Genomic DNA, 24125 nt, shown 5'->3' with positions numbered 1-24125 from the left:
TGCTAATTCATAGTACAGGAGACATACTACTCGGCCATTTAAGTGTATTTTCAATACAGCATAAAGTAAAAGATGAGGGACAGTTTAGAAGACTTGTGAGCAACATACCTGGAATTGTCACACACAGCATGGAGCATACTATTTGGCTCACATGCTCTTGGATAAGTAAATGGTAAATTATACAAATCAGTATCATTTTATATGAATTAATGAAGAACATTCAGAGAAATACTGACCTTCAGAAGCCACAAGTTGCTAGGCAATTCTCTAGTTTTAAATTGACATCAAACTTTGAAAACATGTCAATAATTTAAATTGCTATATTGAGAAGTAATTGTGAGAGTACCCATGCAAGCTATAGCTTGCAATTGACAACTGCCAAGCACCTTCTCACCTGGAACTTTACTTCAGATTTGTCCTAGTTGCTCTCAAACAGTGGCATACGTCAGAATCACCTAGTGGCTATATCAGAATTCTTTCCCAGTACGTTCAAATACAAATTTCTGCACCACACCCTCAGAGTTTCTGATTCAGTTGAATTGGGGTAGGCTCTCAAAGGTTGCATTTCTAAAAGGTTCACAGGTGAGGCTGATACTCCTGTTCCAGGGATCATAGTTTGAGAACCAGTAATGTAGTCAATGCCCATGATTCTGGATTTTTAATTTTTATTCCATTTTCTGTTCTCCTCAGGCCTAATTACGCTGAACTTATTCAGGGTGATAATTATAATAACTTTGGTTACTAGCCTTACTATTTTCCAACTGCTTGCTCTGCTGCCCCCTCTATTACCTAGTTATTGTCCACAGTCAATATTTAGAATAAATTATCCTTACACATTACCTCCTCTTTCTGACTGTCAGTTCCTTTTAATTTTATATCCTTGGCACTGTACCGAAACAATACCTGAAGGTCACCAAAGATTTCTCTAATCATCAAATTAGCCCTAATTATCTGTGGCTTGTCTGGAGCATTTATTCATTCAATATTACTGAAAATATTTGATAATAGTCCTCACAATCTAGTGGGTAATACTGATTGTGTAAACAAAATTATATATTGTAGAATAAATGCTACAACTAGAGTATATAAAAACCACTATGAGAAAACAAAAGCAGAATTTACTAATTCTACTCTCAGAATTTGGCAAAGGCTTATTACTATTGACCACTATACTTCCTGAATGATCCTTCCCCTCTCCAAACAAATATGTATTAAATACCCCAGTCCTTACTGGCTATTTGAATTAAGTCAACTACTTAAGTATTCTATTCTATCTTTAAAATAGGCATATTTGTAGCCCAGCAAATATGAAAGAGAAAGGATGGACAAATGGGACTACATGAAATTAAAAAGCTACTGTACAACAAAAGAAGTGGTCTCTAAACTGCAGAGACCACCCACAGACTGGGAGAAAATATTTGCTGGCTATACATCAGACAAAGGACTGATAACCAGAATATACAGGGAGCTCAAAAAACTAAACTCCCCCAAAATCAATGAACCAATAAAGAAGTGGCCAACTGAACTAAACAGAACTTTTTCAAAGGAAGATACCCAAATGGCCAAAAAAATACATGAAAAAATGCTCACCATCCCAGGCCATAAAGGAAATGCAAATCAAAACCACACTAAGATTCCACCTGACTCCTGTTAGAATTGCTACCATCAAGAACCCCACCAACAACAAATGTTGGTGAGGATGTGGGGGAAAAAGGAACCCTCATACACTGCTGATGGGAATGTAAGCTAGTACAACCACTTTAGAAAACAATATGGAGGCTTCTTAAAAAACTAAACATAGACCTGCCGTATGATCCAGCAATCCCACTCCTAGGATTATACCCAAAGGAATGTGACTCAGGTTATTCCATAGGCACCTGCACACCCATGTTTATTGCAGCACTATTCACAATAGCCCAGTTATGGAAACAGCCAAGATGCCCGGCTACCAATGAATGGATTAAGAAAATGTGGTATTTATACACAATGGGATTTTACTCAGCCACAAAGAAGAATGAAATTTTGTCATTCGCAAGTAAATGGATATAACTGAAGAACATCAACTTAAGTGGAGTTAGCCAGGCTTAGAAGGCCAAAAATCATATGTTCTCCCTCATATGCAGACTTTAGACCTAAAACAAATACAGTAATATTATTGGACATAGGTCATATGCTAAGGGAAGAATGTGTACAGGAGGAATAGGGAAAGGGAAGAAAGCCAAAAACTTGAAAGTGTTTGATGTGCCCACTGTAGAAGAGCTAATAAAGTAATCTTAAACTGGCAGAAGCCACTGTGGGAAGGTGAATGGGAAGTAGAGAAGAGGTCTGGTAGAGATGAACCTATTTGGGCTGTAGTACACATGTGCATGGAAGCAATGCTAGGAATCTCTCTGTGTAGCTATCTTTATCTCAAGCTAGCAAAAATGCTATGTCTTTCTTATTATCTCTTATGTTTTCTCTTCAACAAAATTGGAAAGGAGGGCAGAACAGGTTCTGCCTGGAAGCGAGGGGGGTGGAGGGAGAGGGTTGGGGGTGGGGGGGAGAGATGGCCCAAACAACGTATACACATATGAATAAATGTATAAACAATTAAAACATAAAATAAAATAGACATATTTGTAACTGATTCACTGAGTTGTTCTAAGGATTTTTTTAAAGTCATACATTTGAAAGTGCTGGCTCATATGCGCATGATAGATGGGTAACAAATGTTGTTTTCACTCCCCTTAAAGGAGAAGTAGAATACTCCTTTATCCTGATGAAGGATAAAGGGTATGCTGAGATAGAGGACCATAATAAATGGAATTCTTCACCCATTGTGCAGCCATCAAATACTTATTGAATGTCTTTGTCTTGGATACTGAGTGAACAAAACAAACAAAAAAGCTTTGTACTTGTGTCCAGCACAGCTACTGAGGGGATAAGGAAATAGTAGAGGATAATAATTAGATATGACACCATATTAGTTATAGGGAGCTCCCACAAAGGGGTGGTGATGATGACTTACTCTTTGTGGAGATAGGAAGCTAAAGTAGGCTCTCATCACTTCCAATCTGGAGGATGATCATGGTCATGATCATATATTATCTTATCCATTTCTACAAACATGTCTTTGTACTTAGCTAATGCCTGTTTTATAATTAATTAAACTGAGATCTGAAGTGTTTACCTTCCCCAACTAGGAAATAGTAGAGTCAAGTTTTAAACCTAGTTCTATCTGAATTCCAAATCTGTGTCCAACAATCATTCTGGTTAGAAATGTGAATTTTATTACATAAGTTGTGGATAACCACTGAATTTTTTTAAAGAGGTGGTGATATGGTCATATGTATGCTTGAGTATCATGATTGGGTTAGATCATATTGGATAAAATGAAGCAGAGAGATTGAATGGTTATGACTACCTCCTCAGAGAGTAGCTCCACATAGCGTAAACTGTTTAAAATATTAGCTGCCATCTCCTCCTAAAGCCAGCTCACTCCTAGAGTTACCATTTTCCTTGTTCTGGACATGATACACCATTTTTAATCATCATAACTTAAATCTTCCCATTACGCATTGACTAAATCCTGGTTTATTTCACCAAGTTGAATTTGTCCTTTCTTTGCCTTTTCTGTGTAGCCCCACTTGTCATTTTTTTTTTAATACTTGATTTTTTAAATTGTTGTGCTGGGTGGAAGTACATTGTGGCATTTATAAAAGTTCTTTGATATATTACAAATATATCAAATATATCATAGTTGAATTTGCCCCCACCATCATTCTCCTTTATCCTTCCCCTCCCCCATTCCTGGAGTAGTTTCAGCAGGTATCGTTTTCCATTTATATACATGTGTACACTCGTCACTTTAATTATATCAGTCCTTGACATTTGCCACCAAATTTCCTCTCTACATCATCTGTTCTCTATATAATTTTGTATTTTCTACTAAATTTAGGATTTGAGGCTTCAAAGGTACCATGTATCATCATTTATCTCTTACCTGTAATGTTCAAGACAATCTCTTGCCCTCAGTGGGACAAAGTATAACTTTATTCTGGTATTCACTCCCACACATATGGTGTCCTGGCAAAATCTGGCCTCTGTACTCAATGTGTATGTGTGAGACAGAGAGAGAGAGAGAGAGAGAGAGAGAGAGAGAGAGAGAAAGAGAGAGAAAGTGTGTGCGTGAACAAGAGTAGAGTTAAATTTAAAAGTATAGCTGGGCACTGGTGGCTCACATCTGTAATCCTAGCTACTCAGGAGGCAGAGATCAGGAGGATCACAGTTCGAAGCCAGCCTGGGCAAATATTTTGGAAGATACTATCTTGAAAAAATCCATTACAAAAAAAGGGCTGGTGGAGTGGCTCAAGGTGTAGGCCCTGAGTTCAAGTCCCAGTACTGCAGAAAAAAAAAAAGTATAACCTACACTAGTGGGAGTTAATGTGAAGAAAAATTTTCATTGAGAAACATTTATTGATTGCCTAATATGTTCCAGCATTCTCCGAGGTACTGTAGATGAAAAGTATTACTAAAACAAGGTCTCTACCCTTGAAGAAAGTCATATTAAGTGCAAAAAAGTCCTGTGTTGAAATGTTTACAGCATAGAACATGACTCAAAAAGTTCTTAATTGCTCTGAGATAAAGACATCTTCAGATAGGAGGTGGTAATTAAGCAGTCTTGAACTATGAATGGATATTTACCTGGCAGACACAAAAAAAGGAAGGTGAAGGAAGGTATCTAGATAGAAACAACAACTTTTGTAAAAGTACAGTGGTATGAAACTGCATGGTATATGTTTAAGCAGTTGTAATCAAACTGGAAGCAGCAAGGGGTAGTTTAAAAAGAGACAGGGGCTATTCATGAAGGACATTATATGCAAACCCAAGATGCTTATACCCTTTCCCAGTAGATAAGGAGAGCCTCTGCAATGGGAAATTTGAATGGATCCTAATTACCATGAAAAAAATTTAAACATTTGGAGAATAGTATCTCTGTGTTAAATTAACTACAGTTATTTAGAGAACAGGACCAAAGAAAAGCGAATTTTCACTCTGTGAGAGGTTGCTCTACAGAGGATAGTGACCAGTTTTTTTTGAGTTCCCACTGAGGACGAAGCAAGAAGAAACAGGCTTAAATCTTAGCAGAAGGAAGTATTACCTACAGATGGGGTCCTTCACAGAAAGAATGAGTGTGACTGACAAAGGTCATTAAAATGTTGTTTCAGGCTCTCTGGCTGTGTGCTTGTTTCTGTGTACTCAGAACAGCTGGATTTCAGAGCCATGGTAAGACTGATGATTTTCAGACTTGAACTAGGGGTATTGGAATAGAGAAATCTCTTATGTCTCAATGAGTTATTCAATTATTTGGCCATCTACCTAACTATGAAGTTTAAGTATTTAAGCATGTGAAAGATGGATATTATCTTTTCTCATATAACATCCACATTTATTTAAAAAAGAGAAATCCAATTTAACTATAGAAATAGATATTGTTCTATTAAAGGTATTTTGTAGTCATGTGCCATTTCAGAATTTATTAAAGATTACATAGAATTAATTTAAATTCAGTTATTAATCTTTATGTATAACATTTATTGGTCAAATAATTACAATTAAAACTGCTATATGGTTTATTAACTGGTGAAACTTAGTTAATGCAGTGATTATTATTTCATTATTATCATTCATTGATATCAGCTTATTAAAATAAATTTTATCTTTTTCAAATATTTCTAATTTCTAAAACTATTTGGGTTTTTATGGTCTAAAAGATATACACAAGCCAAGGATTGTAGAGTAGCCGTTTTGTTCATCCTTCTGTGTCTTACAAAAAGAAGTTTTGAATCTATCACTTGCCTTGCCTAACTGGCTGGGGAGAGAAAGACAGGGAAAGCACAGACAGGGATGCCAAAAGGCAATTTGCTTCTGGCTAGAGCAAACCTTGAAATGCTTACACTATGGCTGCCACTGAGACTTGGGCAAGCTGGGCAAGTATTGTTAGAATATTTGACGTTAATGTAAAATTGTAGCATGGTTTCAAGTTAACTAGCTACAAAATGGAAATCAATTTTATTTCTTAATAAACTAACCCAAACACTTTCAAAGTGATTTTGTACATACTGAGATTAGATTAGATTGCTTTTGTTCTATCCCAAGAGATATATTCATCTACTCCTACACTTAAAAGAGCCAATTATAGGATAAATGTCATTAACTAGTAGAATTGATGAAAGTGAATGTTTTTAGTTGCCTGGTATTCTGACAATGAACAACACAATAGGACCTGAGAGAGACAATAGCTACTGTGTGAATGGCAAGAACCAGGTAAGAGAGACTGAAGACATGATAATACAAAGTAAATGTACTATACTAAGTGAAAAAAAAACCTTTTCCATTACATTTTTCTATTTATTTATTTTAAAATAATTGCTGTAAGGGTCATGCACATAGAGAAAGATTAAAATGACCATATATTTGCCCCGATTTTCTGTCAGCACAAAAATGAACTCTATGTGAGGCTTTTTAAAAATAAATATTGCAATACATATTGAGCAGTTTGTCTTCCAGACCAGCTAAGACATTTCTCAGTTTGACAAGACAGACACTTGCCCATGTTTGCCTGTGCTCCATGGGTAACATGATTCTAAAAAAGCATATACATACTCTGTCTAGAAGCCTTTCTGATTTCATCAGAGATGTTAAGATATTTACTTAACTGAAATGTTAGGCTTTATTTATCTTTTAAAATGTAACCATTGACTCTACTAAATTTTATAACAGATTAAATTATTAGTGGCTGATGCTAAATAAATATTAATAAACATTTTTCTGAAAATTAAGCACTTTATGAGTACATACTCAAAGCTGAAATTTTAATATAAAATAGTATAACACCCATGAAAAAGAAAAAGAATAGCACCTATAAAATTATCATATGAACACAATGCTATTTTTCTATTTTTCTGTTTCCAGATTTAGCCCTGTACATTTTTAAAAACTATAATACACTTGTACAATTTGGAGTCCTGAAAAACTAGATGGTTTTTTGTTCTCTTGTATCCTTTGCTTATATTTTTGTTTTTCTCTCTACAGAATTCATAAAATACAGATCAATTTCATTTCCTTTAGGAAGATGTACCAGTAATTCCCCTAAGCACCTGTTTTTAGGGATTTAGGTCACTTAATTTGGAAGAAAAAAGTTATTTCCTTATTACTTGAAATGTCCATCATATTCTGAAAATGATGCACTTTGTAAACATATAACACAGTAATCCCCAGCTAAAGACCTCGCTTTAGGATTGAGAACCTCCCATTAATTCTTCTGTAGCTGTTAGGCTTACTTAAAACAAATTGCCCTGGAGGATTCTGTTCCTTTTTATTCTTATAGCTTGTCCTTGGATTGAGTCATTCCACCTTATAGTACTTAAAAGTATTTACTGCATAAGCAAAATAATTCAAAATTTTAAATATTTTATCTATATGGGATAAGGTTATGACCACTTGAACTATCAACTTTTTGTCTCCTGTGGCCATTTGTTTAGGCAAAGCGTTGAGACTAATACTACCTTTAAGTTGTTTACATCATAGGACATAAACAGTTGTTAAAAAACTGTAGTAGAGAAAAATGACCCAAACAATGTATGCACATGTGAGTAAATGAATAATAATAAAAAAAGATGAATAAAAGTAAAAAAAAAAACTGTAGTAGAAAACAGTCAATATGTGCCTAATTTATTAAATGCTATGTGTTTTTTTCTTAGTCACCAATACAGTAAAGATTAATTTACTCTGTAATTACCTAAATATCCTCTGCAGCCTTTTCATAAACCTGTTTGTAAAGAATATTCATTTATTCTAAACAGAGTAATCCTTAAAACTAAAAACGCTGAATCTGTATGAACATCAGTGGACAAACCCATCATCTAAGGATTATAGAATTAAAACAGCTGAGAGAATGAGAAAACTTGATACTTTATGCTATATTTATGCTTTGTTTCTAAGTAAATCCTTGATTTCATTTGCAGCTTAGTCTAGTATAAGAATTATATTAAAGATTCTCGTTGTGTGTGTGTGTGTGTGTGTGTGTGTGTGTGTGGTTTCTCTACTTCAAAAGATTCTGTAGCATCTTTTTTTCTAGTGTCTCTGAGTAAAAAAGCATGTAAGCAGACAAGTAAAATTTTTCATATTATCACCACTTATGGTCAGATTCTTTTTATAATTCTGGGAAAGAACAACCTTGAGCATTATTTTTTGAAGGCCCATGCAAGTAAAGAAGTACAAAGCATGCTTACTCTTTTATGTTAATTTATACCAATGATGGCTAGAAAGAATATATTTTGTAATAAAGCAAATAACACAATGCAGCTAACAAACACGTATTAACTTAGATTATTACTATAAATACTTAATGAATGCTCTTTTCTCATGAAAAGAATAGTTCATTTGGCCATAATGATTCATACATCTTTGAAAAGATAGATTAAGGTTTAATTTGATGTTTTTATTGGTTATATTTCTTGCTTTTAAAATATGGAACTCATTTTAAAATCTAGCATTTTCCCACTACATCCCATTAAAAACCTACCCCCAAATGTAAAAAAATTTAAGAGATATTATAATGAATTGGTTCACTCAGTCATTAATTCTACTTGTTTAAGAAAAAGTCTACTTGAGTTACTAACATGTTGCTTAAAAAAAATGATGTTATTGTTTCCTTCCAGATCAGAGATACAAAATCAGCAGATCAAAAAACAACTCTTCTGCATTTTCTTGCTGAAATTTGTGAGGAAAAATACATAGATATCCTGAAATTTCCTGAAGAACTGGATCATGTAGAAAGTGCAAGCAAAGGTAATTGATTGGTAACTGCTTGAGACTATTCCTAGCCTGTGTATTTTATTTAAAATGGTAAGATTAAAGAATCTTTAAACACTGTTAATCATAGAAGTATGTTTATTCATTCACTAATATAAGAAAAGAAGAAAGGTGTTTTCTAGTATCTTGTATTTGTCAGCATTGTGCATTTTAATAACCTCTTTTTGTCTTCATTTTTTAACAGTGCTAGGTTATTGAACCCTTCCTACCTATGATCAGATAATATGTTCATTCTTTAATTTGGTAAACACTTAAGTGTATATTGTTTGGGAAAGAGCCATACTATTTTTCCTTTGGGTCATATGAAAATGATTGTAAGAGGTTCCTTGATTGAGTTTAGCATATGACAGTAAGAAAATGCATAAATATATGCACATACACACCAATACCCCATATAACAAGGATGAATGTTTAAAGTTTGCATGAAAAAATAATGTCCTATACTTTAGTGAGGAAGAAAGTACTCGTAAATATGTAGTAGATAAGAGAAGACTTCACAGAAACATAAAATATGAGGATAGAGGTTTATAAGCTTGATAAAGGGACTGTTTTGTAGACAAAGCACAACATGAGCAAGGCAACATAGCATCATGTTTTAGGACAAATTAAAGAAATAGTTGACAATTATGGTATACCAGTAAGGTAGGCAGCTCTATGACAGGTGGCAAGCTAATGAGTCTCTTTTTTTTTTTTTTTAGCAGTTCTGGGGTTTGAACTTAGGGCCTCACCATTGCTAGGCAGGTGCTCTACCCCTTGAGCCACTCCACCAGCCCTTTTCTATACTAGGTTTTTTTGAGATAGGGTCTCATGAATTATTTGCGGGCTGGCTTTGAACCTGGATTCTCCTGATCTCTGCCACCTGAGTAACTAGGATTTTATGTGTGAGCCACTGGCGCTCAGCCTAACAAGTCTCATCTTGATGTAGTTGCCAGGAAAGCCTCATTGGAAGGATAGAATGGGTAAATACTTGGCACCAGTGAGAGACAGGATAGAGAAAGCAAAAATGCCTCTAAGATTTGAATGTGAGATCAACAGCTTTATAAGTTAGTATTATCTACTCTTGCAAGAGGTTAAAAAGTAAAAGGAAGATAGATCAAGCAAACATTTTCTGGGGGTGGGAATATATATATATATTTGAGTATATATATATGTATATATATTTGCATATATATATATATATATTTGAGAGTATGTATGTTTGAAATTATACTGTAATAATTCCTGTTACTCAGAACTTTTAATAAGAACCCACAGACATATGTTTCCCAAGTTAATTACAAACCATATAAACGTGTTAGTGTCCTTTGAAAGAAAAATGTGAGTCCATAAAACCCAGAATATCATTTGTGGACATTGTGCAGTTGTCATGTCTGGTAGTTTGGTATTATTAGCCAAGTCCTCAACATGTTTCTTCAACTTTATCTAGTGTGTGTGTCTTGCTTTGTGGTTCAAGGTCCAGGCTAACAGTAATGACTCCATGGTACAATTTTCTTTCCTCTTTTTATAAAAACCTCATAATATGATGGAAAATATGACTATAACTGTAATAACATCTTTGTGCCAATTATTTTTTAAAGAACTTTTGTTTCTTATTCCTTTGATTTAAAAATATGACATTGTGACTAGAGGCATATTTACTAACACATAACTAATGTGGAATAATAGCAGTATTTATAACATAGTGTTATTACTTAAAATATATAAATGCCACAAATCAAACCAGTTCTGAAATTAGATGATTTTGGTGTTATGATTACTTTTTGATTGTTCTCTATCAGAATTTTTCTAAATTTTGTTTAATATGTAGAGTCAGTTCTAAAACAATTTTGGGAGGAGCTATATCAAGGGTATGTTTAAATAAAAGTTCTATCAATTTTGAGATCATGGTTTTTAATTTTTATATTGAGGGCATAAATGAATATATCTGAGATCAATACCTTTTAGTTGAAATAATTCTGAATAACTTGAATGAAATCTGTTATGAAGCTTGTATCAGCTTTGATTTTTAAGTCTAAATATCTGGTGATTTATATATATGTATGTGTGTGTGTGTGTATATACATACATATATGTGGCTCAGTCTGTTTTATGCTGCTATATACAGCATACCCCATGCTATATTATTTATAATGAACAGAGATTTATTTCTTACAGTTCTGTAGGCTGGGTAGTCCAAGATCAAAGGGCTGTACCTAGTGAAAGCCTTCCCCTTCTTGCTGTGTCAAAACATGGTTAAAGCCATTGCATGGTGACAGAGGGGAAGAGATGGAACTTGCAGCCTCATGCCCTTTGAAAATCACCATTAATCTATGAGGGTGGATCCCTCATGACCTAAGAATGCAGCTATTGCTATACCACTATCTTCAGTAGTAATACAGCATTCGTTACACTACTAAGCATAATATAGTGTTTCCATTGTCTTATTAGTAGAGAATAATCTTAAGGATGTCTTGTAGGCTCAGATAAGCATGTATTATGTTCAGTTCTATTTGCTTCATATGCCTGAGCTTTGGTAAATCTTTTCATATTTTTCTTTTACAATTATCACCAACTTCTTTCCCCCTATTTCAAGAGCCAACTCTCTCCATTGTATTTTGATTATTTCTGCTTTTGTGTATTCTTCCTGATAGTGTATTCTTCCTGATAGTGTATTCAAAACACTGTTGGTAAAAATCCTCTTCCTAGCCCACTGTTTGGGCTGTAGCAATCCCTATTCTCAAGTTATTTTGACTAGTTCTTATTTTTTTTTTCCCCTATGAAATCCAGGCCTCGATTTCTCAACTCAAAAAGTTCTTAAGCACTTTCTGCCTGTTTACATCCTTCTTTCATTTCCTCCTAGTTCTCATTTCAGTGTACGCAGACATATATTCTCTTGAGCCATTTTTATTCCTTTATAATAATCCTGTCTGTGTATACGATTTCATGCTGCATCTCCTGCCTAGAAATCTCACCTGCCCTATCCTCTAAGACAACTAACCATCATTTGTCAAATCACGGTTCAGAATCCATTTCTTTTCTTTTTTTTAATGTCTTGTTACCAAAGCCTTAGGAGAAAATACTTTTGAATTTAGTCTGCCAGAAGAAACAAAGTAGTGAAAGGTCAAGTCACTTATCGCTTATTTATAGTTAGATGCCTTTCTTGGTATTTGAGTCTAACTTGTCTTGATTGCTTAATACACGTTTCAGGCCTGTTTGAGTCATATTCTGTCATTTTCAGTACTGTGTCTGTATGTATAATATTCATAATCTACCAATGAAAACAAAAATATATCAAACCTATATAATTATTATTTTTTCTGTGCTAGGGACTGAGCTCAGGGCCTTCTACTTGCTAGGAGAGTGCTCTTCCACTATGCTAAATCTCCAAATCCTAATTCTTTTGGTAACGAACTAAGTCCTTGAAAAATGATCCTTTTCCCCTCAAAAAACAACAAGAAAAAGTACTTTTGTCTTTAAACTGTAGGGATATATGTAAGACAAAACAAATTCAGTTAATGATTGCATTATGTAAGTCATTTTTAATGAATAACTGTATGATTACTAAGTTTTTTCTAAGTTTTTGGATTATTAGAATCCAGATACTTTTATAAAATGAGGATCTTTTCTCTTCAGGATAGCATATCAATTTTATTTTATTGACAATTTTATTTTCCAATACTGCATAAATTATAAGCCTCAAAATTACTCGCAAAGGAAAAAAATCACCTTCAATTGAAAGGGAAACAAAAGAAGTTTGTGGGGTCCATGGAAAAATTTATTTTATAATTACCTTTGTTCTTCATAGAGCTGTTTTTAAAATCATGTACTTCTTGGAGATGCAAAGTTATGCTATCAACTTAGCATATTTTCTTAGAGCTCTGTAACTCAACGATACTGGGGGAAAGCACATCATTTTTACATTAAATCAGATATATATTATGGACTAAAATGAAAAAGCCACATGAATTTTTAAAATAAAACAGATGACTTCAAAGAAATTTCACACTTGCTGCAGATCCCTAGGGGTACATGTTCAATCTTCTCTTCCATTAGGGGTGCTTTGGTGAGAGATGTTTATGAAGCATTGCCTGGAGACTTAGAGAATAGTTTTGTTTTGATTTGAGCTCATTTAGTTATTTAGCTAGTTATTATTGTAGAGATGGGGAGGCAAGCAAGCAGTGAGACAGAGTGTATAGCTTCTTCTAAACAGATATTCTCGTAGCCTTTACGAAGTTCAGAAGCAAATTATATAATGCAACTTTGTTACCAGTAAAATTAATAAAATAACATTGCTCTGGTCATTTTATTCTAGGTTGTATTATAAATCTGTGGATTCATTCATGACTGACATATCAATGAGTCTTTATAGAGGAAAAATGGTTGCTATAGAGACTCTGATGCCATTAATAGATTGAAAATACTTCTGATAAACCACAATTACATTTTTCCTAATGATTAATTTTAAAGATTCTATATGTGTGTATTATATATAAGCTTTTTTGTAGTAGATATATAAAGCATTGCTGGTTTTCTAGACATATTTGATAAATGCTCTCCCCACCCCCAGCTATCACTTTATCTTTCAACTTTGAGGATTTTATAGTTTGATTTAAAACCTCTACTGTTTTATAGGTCAGCTCCAGGGATTAAACTGAAAGGATTAGTAAAGTTTAATTAAAACTATTACATTCAATTAGGGAAAATTATATTAATGTATTTGAAGACACTATTAATCCTAAGGTTTTGCATTAGTCCGAAATGGGTTTCACTTCAGTTAAGTTAGTGCCATCCTAGAAGATAAAAACTAGTTAATTTTCTTATGAACAGTGCTAATTTGTTATGAACTAAATCAATCATTACAAATTTTAACAGTCAACTATACCATTTGATATCTGCCATGTTTCCATGTCATAGTGTACATGATAAGCTGTTTATCCACTCTGACTTCTTCACAGGATTGATAATGATGAAAGTTTAGAAGGAAAGGAATGTTGCAAGGAAAAGTCTTGGAAATAAGAAAGTAAAATAATAGCAGAGTATAGAAGTTGGAGAAGAGGAAAAAAAATTTTCAGAAACTTCAGAGCTGGTAGGAAGTTTAGAGATCATCAAGCTTGTGCTAAAAGGTCCCTGAGATGGCATTTTGTCCAACTTCATCATTTTACAGTTGAAGAAACTGAGACCCAGAATGAGGAAGAAATTGCCTAGGATCACACAGCTAAATGGTAGAGTCAATGTACTTTTGCAGACCTTGTCTAGAGTTATTTTTTTATTTTTTTTATTTCAGCCACATTTTTACTTCCTTTATGTTCTAAAATATACAACAAAGATTCTTGCTCAGAAAACATATAGAAAGTAAATGTTGCCCAAATAGAAAAACTTACTAGAGTATTAAATGCCACTTCCTCTATGTAGTCGTCCACATCTCTCTAGCCCCATTTTGCCAGAATCAGCCTCCTCTTTCTCTGTGTCAACAGCAGTATTATATCCTTGTTGGTATTATAGCACACACCACATTTGCGTTTAGAATTAATTGTTTCTATCAGTACCTCCTAGATTGAGTTCTTAGTTTTAAGGAATATGTCCTGTTTGTTCTTACAGTCTCAGTGCTGGTACAGCATCCAGATAGAAATAAGTGTTCAATAAATGCTTTTTAAATTCAGTGATAGCTTATCATTTTAGTACAGCAGCATCCTTCAAAATAAGATATTGTGAGAAGTTGACAAACAGAACATAGCAACCTGAAAAATTACTGTTAGCTATAAATACGAGAGAAAAAAAAATGGTAAGTTAAAGAAGAACACCAGGACTTGAGAATGTTTCCAGATCCATATTTTATGCCTTTTAAGGAGAAAGTTAAAACTGGCAACAATTGAGTTAATGATGAGAGAACCTAAACTTATGGAGACCACCAAACAATAAAGGTTTAAGGTGAAAGTAGGGAGTATCCCATATCATCAGTAGGAGCTGACTATCTCAGTGTGATATTTGATATCACAATGTGATAATTAACTGTTGAAACAATTCCTGTCTTTTCTTCTGATGCCTGAAAACATTACCTTCATGTTGTCTACCATTAGTTTCATTAGAAAATATTTTGAGTTTGGAAACAAAATCCTGTTTTTAGCACATTAATCTTATAGTCACTTATAGGACCTAAGAGGTAAGAAAGTTAAGCTATATGATTTCCTAGCAGATTTAAATTTTGAGTTATGTGCTTGCAGAGTGGCTCAAGTGGTAGAGTGCCTGCCTAGCAAGAATTAGTTCCTGAGTTCAAATGCCAGTTCCACCCAAAATAAATAAATATAATTAATTAATTAATTTTGAGTCATAATCTTACTTTTTAGGACAGAATGATAATATACTAATGTGATAAAATGTCAGTAAAATTTCTTAATTTCATTGTTACGTGTCTGAGTAAAACTGAATACACATACTACTACTACATCATTTTGATTACAAAGTTAAAATGTTCAGCTATTGTTTGGATGTTTTTGTATATACTGCTTAAAATAATTTAAACGACTCTTGGTGGGTGCATTGCATTCTGTTATATGAACACCATAGATGTGTTATAAAATTTACGGGAATACCACTAAATTTTAGGGAATCAAATATATATTTACCTAAATCCAGTTTTTAATAATGTTTTCTTCATTACTCTCACCAAGTCCTTCTAAGTTTTTGAAATCATGCATTTTTAAATAATTAAAAGGTTAGATGCAGTGGCACACACCTATAATCCCAACACATAGGAGGCTGTGGCAGGAGGATAGGGAGTTCAAGGCCAACCTTTGCTGCATAGCAAGACTTGGCTCAAGAAAAGAACACCAAAAAATGAAAAATAAATAAAAGAAAAGAAATAGTATGAGGGAAGGGGTGGGGGCAGTGGGGAGAAATGACCCAAGCCTTGTATGCACATATGAATAATAAAATAAAATTTAAAAAAAAGAAATAGTACGAGATCCAAAGCATCTACCAAATAAGTTCTATAAAGTGTATTTTTGATATGTAATATCAAAAGGACTTAGGAAAGAAATTCATGTTTTTCAATTCATAGCATATAAATCCTTTAATTCCTTATCATATCTAGTGGAACCTATTGGGTGAAAATATTCTCTTCATGTAGCAGTGAAAAAAGCAGAGATCATGGTCTTTGGATTTGATTAATTTGTGCAATATAGTTTGTTGTTTTAGTTATTTCCTTATTTTTGGAGTGCTGGGGGTCCATCCCATGGCCTTATACTTGCTAGGCCAGCACTCTGCCACTGTGCTATGCCTCTAGTCAAGTAGTTCTTAGAGACTTACACAGGCATTTTTCAGGATACCTTAGCTTATATGTCTGGGAGTCCTTTTTGCTGGAGAATTATATGCACAGTTTATCTCTCTCACTTTTACCCTGCCTTTGGCAGAGCCTAGGCGTCTATGCTTTTTTCGAAGTTTGAAATGCCAACTCCTTTTCTCAGCCCTTTTGAGGAGTATGTATCTTTTTAATCCCACCCTTCTATAAAAAGCCTTCCCCAACTGTTCTAGTTTTCAGTGGTTTCTCACTTTCCTCCTCTGTTCTAGTACTTGATCCTATATTTTCTTGCATTACAATGTAAGAGTTTCTGTGTTTCTGGCCACATCCTAACATGATGCTTTCTACTTCACGTCAAAATCTAACATAATATTGGCATAGTAAATTCAGCTCAGTGAATGCTTACTCAACATGAATGTGAAGCTTGTTGGTATCTTTATTTATCCCCACAGTGAAACTTAATGAGTATTTGGGTTTCCTAAATATATATATATATATATATATATATATATATATATATATATATATATTTAATTTCAACATCTTATCCATTAAGCAACAAGTAGAAACAGGTTCAAAAAATATTCCTCTAAAGTGGTACGTGCTAGGCCTTGTAGGATGCTGATCATGTTCTATTTCTTGATCTTGATGCTGGGTAGTGAGTGTGTTTAGTTTGTGAAAATTCATTCAGCAGACCACTTAGGTGTACTTTGTTGAATGTATGCTGTACTTCAAAAAAAGATTTTTAAAAGTCATTCATATTTTAAATATGTGTAATGGCTTTCAAAAATTGAGAAGGTACTACATTTTAATTCAGGATCTCATTTTTCTACATGTTTCATTGAAATGATCTCATGCCTTGTATAAATATAAATAGGCAGCTGTTGTCAGAGTTGATCTGATGTTATTGTAAGTTATCATTGTTTTCAGCAAGTTATATGTCACTTAAAGAGTTTATGAAGGCATCTCTTAGTCTAAAAGTGGATGGTTACGCTTTGTTTAGTTTAAAAAAATGAAAAAAACCAACCACGTTATATACGACCAAAATACCAGGGTGATCTCTTTTACAGTCATTATCAATATTATGCTGTTCTGTGTGTAACAGAATCCTAATATATCCTTAGCACATACTGAATTAAAATTCCCACCAAAAACCTGTCACTGCTTTTTTGTTTGCTTTTAAATTATTGTGTCTTTGCTTCGATGCCAGGAAATAGGACATGTGGGACTATTGGTCAGTTTAATCTTATTTTGGATTCAAGCTAGTTTGTTAAAAAAGTGAATATTCATATATCAAATATTCTTATTTGATGGGCTCTTTAAGTAAAACATGGGAACATATTTGACGCAAGAGGATAAGTGACTGATGTTAAGTAGTATTGTCAGGCTGGCAGGGAGGGTAGGGAAAGAGGGAAGAATGACAGAAATGAAGAAAGAATCCTCTTTTTGCTGCCACAGCAAAGTCATAAAGAACAACAACAAAAAAAGGTGACTTGTGCCCTGAAAGGAGATTCCCTGTACCACCCTGGAAAATAGCCAGACTCTACTTGTCAGCTTTCTTACCATTACTACAGTTGTCATCACCACCTCTCCTCTTACGTATTTATCAATAAGGATGAGCCTGGTTTAAGGATGTAGGGATTAGGGACTTGAAGAAAGTAACAGAACGGCATCACAGCTTCCTCAATAATTGCCTACATTCTCCATGTTTTACATATTTCAAACTAGCTTGAGCATAGGACCAAATCATAGAGGCTACACTGGTGTGATTTCTTAAAATTAACTGGGATCTTTTGCAGAAGTTTGGATTCCACAAGTTGATGAGACCAACTTAGTAAATAGTAAATATAACATTTTCATGTGCCAATTTTATATGAGCTAAAGTCCTTAATAATACTTCCATTTAAAGCAATCAGGAAGGAACTGACATTTCGATTTACAGATTCATTGAAGTAGTAAGGAGAAAACTCAGACTCCTATTGGAAGCTAATATCTGATTGTTATGTAGTCATATCTGAAAGACACCTGATAAAAAATGATATGTCCAGCAAAGTGAATCATGGCATATGCATTCTAGTTTCAACTGTGTCACCAACTGCTTATTTGATTTCAATTTCAGTAACCTCTCAGTGCCTATTTCCTCATTTGTTCATATTATTTCTTAATTTGGAAAATAGAGATGGTAATATTTAGCCTACTTATTCCCCATAGTTTTTATGAAAATAAAGTTAGATATTTAATGTAGAAATGCCTTAGGAAAGAAGTGGTATACAGTTTATTTTTCAAGCTAGCATAAGAGCATTAATTTCAGTTAATAAACCTGATTTTAATCTGGTTTTTGTTTTGTTTTTTCAGTCTCACTTTAAAAATGAAAGTCAATGACTAGGGATGTAGTTCAGTGGTAGAGCACATACTTAGCCTTTTCCAGGACCCATGTTTGATACCCAGCAGCCCCCCAAAAATAAATAAAGTTCAAAATTCACCTGTGAAGTCATAAAGGTTTCTAAAATGTCATTAATTTTCTTTTTTTTACATGTTAATTTTTTTCTTTTTTGGCATTATTGGGTTTTTGAACTCAGGGACTCACACTTGCTAAGCAAGTGGTTCCTCTACTTGAGCCACCTCCCCTAACCCTTCTTTACATATTCTTATAATCTTCTTCCATTTTGTAGCTTTTTAGAAAAAAATACTGAAAAGTATAATCATTAACGTCCATCTTATTTTGAATGATGTCTTCTGTCTTTGATGGGAAAATCATTGTTCCACATTCAATGGTTGATCATGAAACTTCCAATACCCTATTTTAGTAGAGACTCTTTGTCCTTACCATGTATAAACATGGACTTAAGAAAAGGCTATAGTACTTAACTGAATGGTTTAAATAATTGAGAGTAAAAGTTTAGGGGGAAATAAAATGGTAAAGATTTGAAATATTTTATAATTAACAAAAATGATATAAAGCATTTTCCTCTGTGTAATTTAGAGGAGTGGATTCTATTTGCATTGGTAGCAGAATACACAAAGCTGTTATTTATGCTAGCTACTGTTTCTTTAATTATGCACTTTCTGATACCTAATAGTGATAATAATGACCACTACCATTTCTAAATAGCTTATTAAGTGCCAGGCAGTGTATTAAGCATGGTTTTCATACAAAAGGAGACTGAGTCTCAGAAAAGTCAAGCAAACTCTTCAAGATCATACAACAAGAGCTAAGATTTTTGTACATTCCTGTATCCCTGATCTTTATACTGTAACATCATTGAGAGTAATATCAATGGCACAATTGAAAAAGTATAAAATATTTAAAATGTTTTCATAAATTTAAGATAAACTGATAAATCTATATAAACTCTGGTAAGTTACATATTTTAATTTTAAAAGTACAGTTAACTGTTAAATGTATAAAAGTTATATCACTGAGATTTAGGTTCTCATTTAATTGATTTTTTTCTCCTACATGTACACAGAGAATTGTAAACTAACATGATAGAGCAGAGCAAATATCTTTATTGTCCACCCTTCTTAAGGGGTGTGATTGTCAACCGAACACTTTATTTTTTTTATCTTTTATTCTACTAGTATAGGGATCTGCAGTCCTTACACTGAACCTGTGTATGTCTTGTTTTAACTATGTCATTTTGGATTTGCCATAAGTTGAGGTAGGGAATGACATAGAAGAACCAGGCTTATGAGTCGGGGATATAAGGAGTTCAGTTTTGGGCACATTGCATTTTAGGTAGTGATATTCATTCTGGATTTGGTTTGTTTGCTTGTTTTGCAGTCCCAGGACTTTGTATATGGTAGGCAAGCACTGTCCCACTGAGCTCTAACTGCAGCCCACGTACAGCATTTTCGATGTCTATTAGATATCAAAATGGAGATGTCAGGCGGGCAGTGGGATATGAGAATCTGGGGTTCAGGAAGATATTGATGCTGGAGGTAGGCATTTAGTAGTCATTATTGCATAAGAAGTATTCATATATCTATGTGAATAGATAAGAAAGGTTACCAACAGAGTGAAGATAGAAAAGAAGTTGAAATACTGAAGTCCAAGTCTAAGTATGCTTTCAGATGAATTAGAAGAAGGGCACCCATCTGAAGAGGCAAAGAAATCTTGCCTTGGATCCTTCCAGTATGTAGAGTAATTTAAATTTGATTGAAAGTGCAAATAATAATGATTGTTACAACTGTCAGGTATACTTTTTATTAAACCAGAACACTAAATGTTCTGTTATGAATAGAATATATTGTTAGTATTATGTATTAGGAACCTTTGTTGTAAAGAAATACTTATGTATAGTCATGCAGATATGTATGCACATATATAAGATATACTTGAAAATTATGTCTTCTCTATAAACTCTTGATCATTAAAAAATGACACATATAGCTATTTGGGCATTAACACATGAAATATATTGTGTTCTGGGATTTAGAAGATCTACAAATGTGCAAAGATTTATTACCTTGAGATTCTCATGTTTTCTAATACATATTATTTTTTATTATTTTACCAATATCTTCTAATCAGAAATGTGAGCATATTGACATTCTTAAGAAAGATACATCAAGGAAAACAGACACCATTTTTTGCAGCTTTAAGACTACTAATGTGTCCCTCACCATATTTTTCAATATTAAAAGTTTCAGCACACACTCAAAATATCTGCTTATAATTAGTAGAGCATTTTTTAAAGAAGAAAACTAATATATGTGTCTATTTTGATTATATTTTTACATACTGAAACATAATTATTCTGAAGAGAATTAAGAGGTAGGTCATTTCAGGAAGTAGATGCAGTTTAAATATGAGTTGAGATCAATTGGATAGTAAGTAAGAGGTTTGTGGTAATGATTGCTGTAGCATCTTCTAAGCCTTGACACCATTGCCATGTGGCAGCAACCAGTTCATGTTCCTTACTTTGCATTGCTAACAATGAAGTTACACAGCTGTTCTTTTTTAAGTAAGTGAGGCAAATGCCACCTCAGCTTGTTGCTGTACTTGGAAAATGCTATTTACCAAAATAAAGCTTAGAAAAGTGAAATTTCAGTATGTACCTAATAAACTCCATCTGCATACAGATAACCAACTAATCCGGAAATGCAGTTGGTTCAGCACCAAAGCTATTAATATGGCTTATATAGTTCTTTCCTGGAGAGGAATATATAAAAAGTATCACTGATATTTAAATTTTCTCTCTTAGTGACTATTTTGTAAAAGTAGCAATGTAGCTTATACAACTCTCCATAACATTGAATCTTAAATGAGTAATAGTAGATTTGACCTCTAGAAAGAAGCATATTAGCCTACAAAATGTTTTTCTTTTTACATGGTTTAAATATACAACTTAAACTCTATAATAATATAGTGAAATATTATTTTATAATAGCATAACATCCTTTATAATGAAAAACTTTTTTTGTACCCATGGAGCCATAGTAGTGAGACTAGAAAAGAGAGTATTCTACAATGATGTGGCACTTAAATGTATATTGTATGTGGGGTGAGACACTAGTGATGAATGAGGAAACCACCAATGAGAGAAAATTGCAAAGATAAGAGGAATAATATTTATATGTGAACTGCACCTAAACAACATGTCATAATTTGAAACTACCTGTATTTATTTTCTTATCACACAGGATTCCCTAAATGAGTTTTATTTCTAATATCAGCAAGCATACTAACACTTAAAAAATAAAGTAAAAAGTTCTAAAAGTAGCTGTAATTTCAGATTCAGTATTATAAATTAAATTAAATTTGGATGTAGAAAGTGAGAGTTTATTCTGCCTGACTAAATTTCAAAACAAATTTTTATAGCAGGATCAAACAATTACCATTTTTGTGTTTTTTCTTTAAGATTTACTATTATTTGAAGTAGTTAACACATAAAAGTATATGCTGAGCCTTACTATAATGTTGAATTCTTGGGAAGTTCAAATATTTTATAAAGTATAATTTAATTTTCTGTGGTTATTAATTGGGGTAGAATATCCTCTCTCTGAACATGATCTTATATGAAGTAAAATCACAGTCATCCATTCTTTATTACATATGGAAAGAAGTGTTCATCTATAAACATTTTTTCCTTGCTTCTCTAAGAACTATAATCAGTTAATCATCTTCCTTTGTTGTTTCACTCTGACCTTACACAGTGTTTAAAAAATGGGAAATTTTATAACTAACAAAGCTATTTACAAGGTAATATTTTAGACTATGTTTGCATCTAAATTCTTATATTATTAAACCATAAGCAAATATTTGAGGTCAGAGGAAACAAAGAGCTCTGTCTTCCATAAGTAATTACCAAATTGTGCAAGAAACAGTTAATGTAAGTTAGATCAATTCTATTTTCATTCTCCAGATTCTTGAATTCTGTTTGTGCAAACTGAACTTGAGGGGAGTAACTACAGAGAAGAGCAGAGGCTCTGTACTGACCAGGAACTGTTCAACAGTGCTTATTGCCAGCTCTCCAAATATACTGTGCGCGCATGTGTGTATGTGTGTGTAATACCTTAAAGAAAAAGTAAATACTGGGTCTGGGAATGTGACTCCATGGTAGAGCATTTGCCTAAAATAAGTAGCAGTTGCCAGTATTGCTTTTTCTAGAGCTTTTTGACTAAAGTGCTTGCTCTCTCTCTTTCCCTCCTTCCTTCCTTCCTTCCTTCCTTCCTTCCTTCCTTCCTTCCTTCCTTCCTTCCTTCCTTCCTTCCTTCCTTCCTTCCTTCCTTCCTTCTCTCTCTCCCTCCCCCCCTTCTCTGTCTCTCTTTCTTTTTCTTTCCTTTTTTAAATACTTCTATGAAAGTAAAAGGAAACTATTCTTTGACATTCATGGGGGAAAGCAAAGTGATAATCAAATTGTTACGAAACGGTATCATCCTCTTTAGTTTTACACTGAAATTTCTAATGTTAACAGACTTTGCAAATCAGAATATGCTGGGCCTGTTTATTATTTCTCCAAATTCACTGAACATGTCCATTACCCCGGATACTGAAATGCAAAACAAGGCCAGACGAAAATGACATTTATTTCCTGAAAGTGTCATTGGTACTCTTACTTTCTAAAGTTAATTGGAAAAACATGTGTCACACAGGATCATATAAGATACTAATATATGCTGATTTTTAAAAACAAAACCCAGAATTCTGAACAACCATCAAGTTTTTCTCTGAACAACCATCAAGTTTTGCTTTGAAAGGAGAATGAAATACATGGATTTCAAATGTGTTGAAAAATGGCTTAAATGTACTAAACTGTTCACAGCCCTAGTTTTTACTTTTTGTGTGACATATCTGAACAAGGATTTTGTTATGGTCAATGTTGTTCATACTTAAAATTATCAGCATTTCCATTACAAACCTACTATTACATACTTCAGCTTTAGAAGTCACCCTGAGCTAAATAAAGGTTGCCATGTGCATTTCAACCTATGGTGGTAGAGATGAGTATAAGTGTGATTAAATATGTAGTAAGCACTCAAATTAACATATACTACTTTTTATGTTGTGAAATATTTTGATGGAATAATATATTGTGGTTCCTTAATTATAGAAACTGTCTGACAAATGTTAAGTCTGTCAGTATAACTGATTAACAGAGTTAAAGACTTTTTTTTTTCAATCTAATTAGTCCTTCTAGCCAAGAAACTCTGAACTTGTCTTAGAGCTACAAGCCAAAATACTTCCTGCTATGTACTGAGTAATAGCTTCTAAAGTACACTTGGAAATGCATCAACATTATAGCCAAACAACTGATTGATTTTTATCTAAAAATTTGTGAATGCAATAGGGATTGCAAGGTTAAGTTGATATTTTGATACTGTATACATATTCATAGTCACATGTGGATGTATTTAGCAAAGGAAGTTCAGTCTTTTGAATTAATCTCAATTTTTTTGATTCTAAAATTAACCATTATATTTCCTAGTTACAAAACTAAAATATTTTAGATTACTTAGTAAATACAGAAAAAAAATATAAAAGAATAAG

The 24125-nt window shown here is 33.3% G+C and overlaps 1 protein-coding gene across 4 annotated transcripts in view; it reads left to right on the top strand.

Moving 5' to 3' along the window:
• Diaph2 (diaphanous related formin 2) overlaps positions 1–24125 on the top strand; it is an 879521-nt gene that overhangs the window by 468909 nt on the left and 386487 nt on the right. For all 4 annotated transcript variants that reach the window (XM_074062667.1, XM_074062668.1, XM_074062666.1 and 1 more), the window contains one exon: positions 8703–8832. In XM_074062667.1, the coding sequence (XP_073918768.1) occupies positions 8703–8832 (130 nt within the window). The remainder of the gene's footprint in view (positions 1–8702; positions 8833–24125) is intronic.

Source organism: Castor canadensis, chromosome X, assembly GCF_047511655.1.
Source record: "Castor canadensis chromosome X, mCasCan1.hap1v2, whole genome shotgun sequence".
In the NCBI taxonomy this organism is placed as follows: Eukaryota; Metazoa; Chordata; class Mammalia; order Rodentia; family Castoridae; genus Castor; species Castor canadensis.
The sequence above is the reverse complement of the archived record's forward strand: the minus strand, read 5'-3'. Positions and strand labels throughout refer to the sequence as shown.